Source organism: Oxyura jamaicensis, chromosome 4 (assembly GCF_011077185.1).
Source record: "Oxyura jamaicensis isolate SHBP4307 breed ruddy duck chromosome 4, BPBGC_Ojam_1.0, whole genome shotgun sequence".
NCBI lineage: Eukaryota > Metazoa > Chordata > Aves > Anseriformes > Anatidae > Oxyura > Oxyura jamaicensis.
The window spans coordinates 69,493,891-69,504,684 of NC_048896.1; the positions used below are offsets into that span (position 1 = coordinate 69,493,891).

At 45.0% G+C, this 10,794-nt stretch overlaps 1 protein-coding gene across 3 annotated transcripts in view; it reads right to left on the reverse strand.

The window, feature by feature from the left end:
- Positions 1 to 8,146, reverse strand: part of SLAIN2 (SLAIN motif family member 2) — a 35,040-nt gene extending 26,894 nt beyond the window's left edge. For all 3 annotated transcript variants that reach the window (XM_035324271.1, XM_035324270.1, XM_035324272.1), the window contains exon 1: positions 7,662 to 8,146. In XM_035324271.1, the coding sequence (XP_035180162.1) occupies positions 7,662 to 8,035 (374 nt within the window). In that variant the 5' untranslated portion in view covers positions 8,036 to 8,146. The remainder of the gene's footprint in view (positions 1 to 7,661) is intronic.
- Between the last annotated feature and the right edge of the window lie 2,648 nt (positions 8,147 to 10,794).

Sequence of the window (10,794 nt, forward strand, 5' to 3'; positions counted from 1 at the left end):
GAGGATTATGAATACCTGTTTTCACACAAAACCAAAGCAGTTTGTAACAATGCGAACCACCACTGCTCCATGCAGCTTAATGCCCAACATGACACTGGGCGGAAGGTACCACTGATTTTGTAGAGATCCTTGTAAGCACTCTGCCCCCAAGAAAAGCTAAGAGCCCATCACGTATTTATATCATTGAATAACCCTGGAAAGGACAGGAACTTCTGGATTTTCACAGTTCTATGGCAACAATTACACAAATTGCTGTGCTTTATGCAGTTATCTACATGGAGTTAAAGACAATGTTTAACACTTACTAGCTCTCTAACAGTTTGAATGCACTTTTACTGTCTTTCCTGCACTCGTCTGTCCTAAGGCAGGGTAACACAGTACCGAGAAGTGTCAAAGACAACACTGCCAACTCTTGTGCTGTGTGGAGAAGACTCCCAGCTCCCTGGATCGCTGGCATGCTGTGCTGTGTTTGAGAAGTTCCATGCACATTTGAAGTGTTTACAGTAATACCCAGTGCAACAGGCAAGAAGTTAAAATACACGTCCCCTTTTTAAAGATGCACACAACGGGTATCTTGAACGACCCTACAAGACTGATCAAAATGGCACCCAATATTTTAAGCTCCACTGCATTATTTTCTGCAATTTGCAGCTGTTGCATTTGTTTCACAAGTAGTTTATCTACTGAAACAATTCAGGCTCATACAGCTCCTACTTTTCCACTCCCCTTCAAACCAAACACATACTGCAGACTCTCCCACCTCCTTCCAGCCAGTGGCTTTGCCTTTGAAGGTTTTTGTTTCACCCTACGTATCAAGAAAGGCAGAACTTGAGAATATTTCATGCTACTCCGCTACCTCACGATAAGTAAGTGTGCATCAATGCAGTAACACAATGACTCTCAAGACAGTTTCTTTTACATTGTGAAATAATTAATTCTCATTCCTATGAAGCAGCAGTTGTTATTCTGCATCTGAGAAAGAACAGCCAGTCTTAAGTTTTGAAACTGACACAGTTCTACTCACTATTTGCCTAATTTTAATCAAGAAAATCCAGATCAAGGGCAAGGCGAAGGACTGGAGTCACGTTTCTACTTTTTCTCTGTTCCCAATAGCAGAAAGGAAAAAAAAAGAAGAGAAAGGATAGTACACAATTAAAATAAGCATGTAGAAATAGCCTCATAAAGCTAAGCGATCATTTTAGCAAACTACTGCTTGACTTTGAGGCTGCAGGCCCTCTCTAGCTGAAGAGCTTCCCAGAAGACTTGTTCCACTTGTACCTGTTCATGCATTTTGCAGCACCGTAACTGCTGATTGGCAGCACTGCTGATTGGCAGCACGGCAACTCTACGGCTGAAGATCACCAATGGCTTCATACATCTTTAAACTTTCTAAAAACTTTCTAAAAACAGGAAATGGAAAGCAATTGAGGAAGCTGACAGCTTACGGTTACCACCCACGCTTCAAATGTTAGCACACCAGAAAAACTGCACTGCAATTGATCCACAAGAGAATAAGGACTCAAGTAAAGTTTAGTGCCACAAGATGAGTAAAAGAAAACAGTACACAGAAAGAAGCTCAAGAACTTCCACTGGTTTTGAAGGTGCATTAAGAAGCCCAGAACTCTATGACTGTGCTGAACATAGCACTGTTTCCTTCCTTCAGCTGTCATACCAGGCACTGTGTCACAGCAGGGCCAACCTGAAATTTAAAGCAGTCAGGGGCTCTACGGATTAGTCCTAGGAAGACACAGCACAAAAAGGGAAAAGCTTTTGCAGAAAGACAACTGTTCCTACATGCTCATATGACAATGCCAGCATGGAAAGCCACAGCACGCTGCACTGGGACACAGTTGAGCTGGAAGAAGCTCTGAAGAACAGGACACCGAGATAGGAACAGAATCGTTCCATAATCATTACCTCACCTGATGAGCACCTTCCGTTGCACTGCATTACAATGCAAGCAATTGGTTGCCACAGGCATGAAGTCAGAAGCCAAGCTTCTAACCAGGAAGAAAGGAGGAGCCTTTCTGAACTAAAATCCTTCTACTGCTCGAGTGCAGGAGAAGAACACGCAGGTGAGTATGAAATCACAGATCAGATTAGATGGAAGACAGCAAGCTGAAGGACCTGGAGTTAAAGCTTGTTTATTTTAGTCACATTAGCTTTAAGCAAAAACAGTCACATATGATAGAGACAAGGAAGCATCAGTGGACAAAACACATCACAGACAAAAGTGGGATGAAGAAAGCAACCTGAACAGAAGAAGCAAAGGAAAAGTGGGTATCTAAGGACTGGTCAGTAAGACACTCCCCTAGAAGAGAAGGGAAAAAACATGAGGTAAAGCTACTAAAAGTAAATAAAGCAACAGATGAGAATATAGGACAGCCTTGGAAATACAGTTTTGGACACAACACCATTGACCTAAACTTTTAGATGAATCTGAAATTCTTGGAGATACTATTTGGAGCACTTTGAGATAAATTTTAAGGTCAATTTTGAATAAACAGCTACAGGTAAAAAACTGAAGAGACCCTCTGGTTGTAAAGAAAAAAAAAAAAAAACAAACAACTATTTAGCATCCCTGAACATACTTGGCCCACAGACTTCCTTCTGTCTCCTCCTGCACCAGTCAAGTACTGGACGTCTCTCAAAAACAAAGAGATGAATACTACAAAAATGCTTTGACAGCCTTTATACCAGTAGAGAGTTAAAGAATCTGGACTTTCTAATTGGACCAGTCTCATTAAATCCTCCTATTATAATTGCACTTCTAACTACATGGTATTATTTTCAAGCAGAAGTGGAAAGTTTCAGGGCTTGCAAAGTGCACCTGGGAGCAAAACTACCACAACAATTAAAGACTGGTTAGTTCTGGAAATTATAGCCCTTGCTCATTTCCTCATCTCAAAGGAATACGTTACTGCTTGAGAGAGATACTGTAAAAAAAGGACAAGAGGCCTTCAAGAGCTTGGAAGACTCCTGTAACACCATGATGCAGCTTTCCTGGAACGGTCACACAAACTCTGTACAGGCTTTGGGAGGCTTTTCACAAGGAATTTGTTAGAGCATGCACACTCTAGTATGGCATTGTTGTTACTTACAGAGAAAGAAGTTGAGAAGTTTTGTGTCCTGTTAAACATGTTCCAAAATAAGCCTCTTTAATTACTAGGCTCAAGAGCTCTACCAACACCTATAAGAAGGCAGAAACGTGGACCATGCCTAAACAAGACATGATTATGAGGCACATTTTAGCAATATCTTTAAGACAATAAAGGAAATCTGTACCAAAGCTTTCATGATATCCAAACATCAGTTGTATTTAAAAGCCATAAATATCACACAAAAAGTCAGAAACGGAAAAAAGTTGTTCCTCAGGATTCTTTCCTGAGTCTTCCTTTTCTTTTTTCAGTCCCCAAACATCTGTTTCACAACAAAATGGATATCTCAAGGACATTAGTCTTCGATGTTACCAGTTGTTACATGTAATTAGCTGATAATTTCTGTAATCCTTACTCATCTTACATGCTTCTTGTCACGTTGTCTTCCTAGTTTGAGGAGCCTTTATCTGAATTTGGTTAAGAAACACCACAGACTTCAGATTACATTCATACTTAGTCTGCCAGAAAATGAAGAGCATCGCTTCTCTTTTACTTAAATGACCAGGCTGGAACTGATCCGAACCTGTTCGGTTTCCAAGAAGCCCAAGCCACATTAACACAATGCAATTTTGGCAGCCCAACAGGAAATGCTGCAATGCAATTCCAGCAGCGAGATGTCACCCAGGTGCAGCTCTAGCCTAAAACACCCAACATTTTGCTAGTTTACCACCACAAACTTTAGATTCCCAAAACACAAAGCCAGTGCTCACCGAACATTAAGCAGGGAGATGAAAGATGATCAGTGCGAATCATTACAGATGAGAATCATATTTTTATCCTCTCTCAAAACAGCAGCATAGCCAGCTAATTGGAATGGATGACTAGAACAGAAGTGTAAACTATTAAAAATAGGTATCACTTTTACAGAAATAGCTGCTGAATGACACCGCATGGAGTAGTAAGAGCACTTACTTTCCATTTTAAACAGGCTACCCAACCAATATGAGGCCTTCAAAAACGCTGAAAATATTTATTTGAAATATTAATGTGAATAAATCCCAGTAATTTAACTTTAAACATCCAGCAAATGCTTTCTGTCTAGAAATTAACTCAGCCAGCCATCGGCTACTCCTGCCTTACGAGGGAGGCTTAAGATTGAAGTGAAACATGACATGAAAACACCGGTCAGTGCAGGCTGGCTTTTACAGCAGCATCATTTAAAGAGGATGCAACTGCTCCAAAGTTTGCTGGGCAGCACATGTAAAGCTTATACACAGCAACCTCTATATTCTGCTATGCACAGACTGCATACACGTTTGGAAGAAAAATCAATGTATGCTTTGCTCTCCCTTTTAAAAGAAAGCTTCTCAGAGAGCTTAAGAAAGTGACCATGCAACAAGTTACCGCAAAACCAGTTACAGCGTGGATCCACAGTACGTTAACTACGCTATGGTAATTGTCCATGTGTGCACACTTATCCTGCAATAAACTGGAGACAGCTCACTTTTAAGAAGCAGCACAGCAGGCCACCCTGTGTACTGTTACCGAGTCATCTCCAGCACGCTACATGCTCACGCCCAACCTTGTCACGCCAGCATGTCAGGAAGGCAGCTGCATGCTACCTCCTGCCTCTCTGAAGACTTCTCCACTCTGATCCCCCCTTCCTGCCCTCCTGTCTTTTTAATTGGTTTACAGAAAGACCTGATCACATTGAAATCTGAAAAAAATAATCAATCCAGACTGGCTCAAGAACAGCTAAACAGGCATACTTATACAAATGCATCGCCAGAATTAGTGTTAACTTCTTGATAAAGTCATTAGTAAGCCTAAAACAAACTCTCAGCAGGACTAGGTAAAGTTCAGTATACTGGGCACATGTGCACGGGGCTATTTGCAACGTCAGGACCATATTAGGAATAAAGTCTGAGCCTCTTAACCAGGATCCAGAAGCACTAATCTAGTGTGAGCATTAAATGTAAAATAATACAGTTTTAGCAGTGAAGAAAAGTATTGCTTCTGCCACAATGAGGCTGCAGACCATTTCATGATGAGGTCTGTGAATACATGGACTGAAAAAATGCCCACGTTACACAAAGCTGAGAGAACCAGCACCCTTCTTCATGTATTAACTCCCACAGCAACATCCTCCTGAAATAAGCAGCCAAGACAAATCCAGGCTTCTCTGTGCAGACGAATCAACAGATGAATCAACTTTTAATGCTCAAGCTGTGATTTAAATTTAGTTTGTTTCCATCTGAGGCCTCCTCAATTGGTAAGTGGATTGCACCTCTACAGAGGTATAATCCTACAGTTCAAATGGGATTTTGGGATAAGCAGGAGTGATCCAAATCCATTTGAACCACAAAGAGTTCACACAAGGATTAATTTTAATTGAGTACATTCACTCTTTTCACAGTTGATTCAACTACTTGTTGAGTGACCTTGCATAAGCAAGGCCTTAAGAGAAGGATCTTTACTAAAGTTTAAGAGAAATCCACTTATATATCATCCCTTCTATTTTCAGAGTTGTTTCTTTTTGACTGATCCACTAGCGCTCTCAAAATTTCCAGCTTCATTTAGAGTGATAATCTGTTTACCAAATGCACAAAAATCTGGTTTGATCATTTTATTTAAATTGGCATCCCTGCCTATGGCATGGGAGGCTGGAACTAGACGATCTGTGAGGTCCCTTCCGGCCCCAAGACATTCTATGATTCTATGAAGATAAAGTCATCCTACCTTCATAAGAAAAAAAGGTCTTAAGAATACTTAGTGCCTCTACAGTTGAATTAAATGGTCTTCAGAAATTGCAGGAGTTTGATTTCCACTTAAGAAAATAATTTGGAAAAAAATATTCACCTGCCAACTTTTCAATCTAGCCAAACCACATCTATCATTAAGTGCATAGTAAATTATAGCATGAAAGGACAAAGGTTTATTTAATTACACATTGATATTTCTTGACATGTGCTACAACAAGTAAATGTTTAAAACTACTCGTTTCAAGTTCTTTTATCTCTCAGTGCTACACCTGAGACTGAAATTTAGTGTTATAGTCACTATAATATTAGGAAAGGAGCAAAGACTTGCAGCAAACTGCACTTGAGTTCTGCTGTCTTTTGAGGACTGGAATTTGCATAGAAACGCAACTGAAGCCACAACAACAGGCAGCCTAAGTGCCAAACACCTGACACCAGCAAGCACAGTGCTGAGCGAATTCTGCCGCCTGCCCACGAGCGTCCAGAGCTGCGTAAACAAAGCCACGCTGCATTTGTCATCACTGTCACCGTATGCTCTTGTGACATTAACTTTCACTGAAGAGATGTGTTATGGTTCCCACGATTTAGGATTAACATAAAAACAGTAACAGCTATTGTCACCAGAAAACATGACACTCACAGATTTTGCCATCCCACTCCAAACTTACTGTACAAATTCAGAATATTTTATTTCCCTAACGTGCTATAAACCAGGAGATTACAAGACATAAGCTGGGAAATAAGAGTAGCTATTCTGCACGGACTCGTCATCTGGAAGATGATGCCTTGTTTTATTTTAGTAGCCTTGTGTTGGATCAGAATAAATTTATGTTCTCATACTTCTCTAGTGGATCAGGCTGGATGTCAGGCTAGTAACTTATCTTAGGAAATATACACACTGCATTCTCCCTGAGCAACTGAAACACTGCCCACGCATGAAATCATTTAAGTGTTTTTAATAGCATTAATTACTCTGAAAGATCTCTGTTTTTAAACAAAAATCTGTTTGTCAGGGGGTTAGTTCTAGAAAAAGACCTTTGCAGCTGAACTTTATAACCATCTCTGAGCCAAGTCAGACTGCTTTTGCTACACTTTTCCTCGCAGTACACATTTGCCCTGTGTTTCCCTGTTGACACCATGCTCCTCCCCACTGCTTCTCCCAGAGCTCTTATGCTGCTCCTCAACTAGTGTCATGGGAAACTTCAGAAAGACAGCTGGAGAACAGCATGACGTTAAGAGAAAGGAAACCTTCCTGCTTCACAGTAGAAGCTCAAAGTGTCACAAAGACAAGGCGAGCAAACACCCGCTGGTGTTCCTGCTGGAGCAGCAGGGTAAGCAGTCCATTTAAAACAGAGGGATTGCCTGAAGTAAACTGTGGCTAGCAACGAAGGAAACCACGGAAGCCAACACATTTCTGAGATGAAGGAGCACGGCACATCTGCTGCCTTTATAGCGAGAAGAAATCCCGGCTTTCAACCTGCCTGATGTGTTTCAGGAAGTAGCACAGTGGCTCACCCCGCTCTACCCCAAAATCCTTCCACAGGTCCCTCAACACCTCCCCGCCTTCCCAACCTGTGCCAGCACATCCCACCGCCTCCGTGGCACGACCGGAGCCGGCTCTCCGCACACCCCCACCGCGGCCCAACAAACAAAAAGCTGCGGGGCCTCGGAGCGGAGGAGTACCGCCATGTGCAGCCCCTCAGGGCCGCGACCCCTTCTCCCAGCCACAGGGCGAGGCTGCCTCCCCGCACAAAGCGCCCAGATCCCCGCCTGGCGACGCGGACCCCCGGAGCCGCCTCCTCACCAGCCGGTCTCGTCCTCCTCGCAGCCGGCCAGGCGCTCCAGCTCGTCGGGCCGCAGCAGCGCCGCGTCGTCCAGCAGGCCGTCGCCTTCCCCGCCGGGCTCCTCGGGGGGCGGCCGCCGCCCCGCGGCCCTGGGGCCGGGGCCGGGGCTGAGGCAGCGGCCGTCGGCCGGCGGGGAGGCGGCGGCGGAGGCGAGCAGGGGGGACCCCGGCGAGGCCCCGCTGCCGGCCGGGGGCCGCTTGGGGCTGGCGGGGCCGGCGGGCAGGGCGGCGTGGCGGCTGCGGAGCTGCTCGTTCTGCTTCTCCAGCTTCTTCACCAGCTCCTGCAGCTTCCGCACCTCCGCGTCCGCGTTCACGCCCGGGACCGCGTCCTCCATGGCGGCTGAGGTGGGGGGGGGCTCCTCCGCCCCGTCTACATGGCCGGGCGGCCCGCGGCTGAGGGAGGGGAGGAGGGCGGCGGCGGGGCGGAGCGGGGCGGGCGCTGCCTCCTCCTCAGCGGCGCCGGCGGGCGGCGGCGGAGAGGGCGGAGGGCGCGCGTCCGGCCGCCGCCGCCGCCATCTTGTCGCCTCCCTCCGGGCCGCCCCGCCGCGTGACGTCAGGGCGCTCAGACGGAAGCGCCTCAGTTGGGGTGCGGCGGTTGGGGCGAGGGGTGGGGGTGCGCTGCTCGCCGCGGGGAGGGCCTCGCCATAGCGCCCCGAAAGTGTGGGGTGTGGGCTGCTAGGCATAATGCAGCGGGCTGGAGCGTGGAGAGCAGGATGGGGTCTCTTTGCTGCCATGTGCGGTGCTCCCTACTCGTGAATTCTTACCTCGTTTTGAACACCCTTGTTTGAGAGTTGTGCTGAGGTAGTTACCCGCCGTCACAGTCCGACTCTTCCAGAATCCAGGCCTTTGATCCATAAATACTATGCATATTATTTCACCTGGACCAGGATCACCTGGTGTGTAACGGCATCAAAGTACTCCTCGGATGGGATATTTTAATAAAGCCGTTCCTAAAGTTAATGACGCAGTTTATAAAGTTACTATCAGGGAAATCAGCTTTCATTATTTGTTGGCAAAGCAAACTTTTTATCAGAAGAAGACTACTACAGGTCTGCCGAATTGTCACAAGTATAAAACTATTAAAACAGATTTGGCCCATGAAACAAGTCCCGAGGCCTTTGGGACTCTGCCAGGTATCACTCTGCTCAGTGATACTACATTAATAACCATTAATTGTTCTCCAATTAATTGGAGATTACTCTGTAAACAAGTCTGTAAATCTAGTTCATTCTCTGTGTCACTTGGTACCAAGTGCCTTAATGAAATCCAGACACGTTCTATCAGCACGGATAATTTTAACAGAACTTGCAGTCCTCCGAAAGGCAGCAAAAACAATAAGATTTTTACTATTAAGGACATTTGGTGACCCTGTGACACTCCTGGTGACACTGCTGACAGTTCAATGGTTGGTGAGTGTAAAAACGGTCTTAACTTATATTGAGAAGTTTGTTTTAACTCAGTTTATTTGTACAATGATCATACAGTGTAGCTTCCTTATTGTTCTGTAACTGTTCGCAGATCAGATGTTGGCCACCTGCATTAATCATGCTTTTATAAAAGCAGTGTGTGGGGGGTGGTCCTCTTTGTCCTGCAGCTACTGGGATCAGGATGGGGCTGATGGCTGGGGACTGAAGGGGAACAAAGTGAGTGAGGCCATGAAGAAGGGCTGTGCTGGAGGAATGAGGCAGACAGCGTGGAGAAGAACTGGGACCAGAGAGAGCCCTGGGCTCCTGGGGGTGCTGAGTTTGTTGTGATTGTGTCATTACAGGGCATCAGTCATCACAACGGGATGTAATGCCACAGCTCAAGGAGTGCTCTGGGGACTGCCAGCATCCCGCCTGTCCTCTCCTTCAGTCTTCCTCCTGTCCTTCCCCAGCCCCTTTTGTGGTCTGTCTGTCCCTATGGTTCCCTACCCCAAGTTTCTGTCCCCTGCTGACACCGTTGCTTTGCTGCCAGTAGCATTCACAGTTATTTCTCCTGGCAAGATACACGCTGCAAAGATGAGTGGGTAGTGGGGAGGAAAGTGAGGGGGGAAAAAAAAAAAAAAGTTTGAATACTGCTGAATCATCTGCTATTTTTCCAAAACATAAAGGCAATTGAGATGAACAAAGGGAGTCACTGGTTAATAGTCACCATAGTCTGGACTTGAATAGCAAGGATCATAATCTTGTTTTCTCATTCACTCTCATGCAGAGGGTGCCCTTCTCATGTTTTGAGAGCTTACGGGAAGGAAGGCTTGGACCAGAAACCTCCCATTAAATATCAGGCCAATAATGGGCTTCTATAACAGCTCACTCTACAAATTCCAAGCTTGTGCTGGCCAGATGTGAGAAAACACGCAAACAGAGAGCCCTGTCTGTTTATACAGAAAAAGCTTTAATTGATACTAATGCCACGAAAATGAAATCCCTCCACTGTCAGAAGTTCAAGAGAAAATCCTCTGCGAGTGAAATTAGACCTGTTGCAGACTTATTTATTTTTTTATTTTTTTATTTTTTATTATTTTTTCTGAGCAGCTGCAGTTTGTGTCTATGCTATCATTTTTTGTGCAGAGAGGAGGAAAGGGAAAGCAGCATTTCTGTAGAGTCAGGGACTCTGAAAGCCCCTCAGTGCACAGATAACATGATCAGGGATCTGTAATATCGAAATGGGTAACAGCAAAGCTTAAGGGCAATGGTGTCTACCTGTGTGCGTGCTTCTCTTTTCTGACTCAGGGCAGGTTCTTCACTCACATGGTGAGAAGAAATGAGGAGCACTCCCTCCAAAGGAAAAGAAGCCTGGGCAAAGTTCCCATGTCACAGAAATAATTCAGCATGCAGCTGACAAGTGGTTCCTGAGAAAAAGGCCAACAGGAGCCCTGCTTTGGTGCTGTTTAAGCTCTCAAGTATGGACAACTGCGTTTTTTACAGCTGTAACTTGCTGTGTTGCTGCTTCTGTATCTGGTGAAATTATTAGATTCTGACTTTGAAACCTTTATTTCAGTTGTCACCTGGAATAACAAAAGATCCCTCAGAGGGAAGAATACATGAAGATGGACAGGTGCAGAGTGGCAGTTAACATTTGTAGCAAATATTTAACTTCAATATGGAAAACT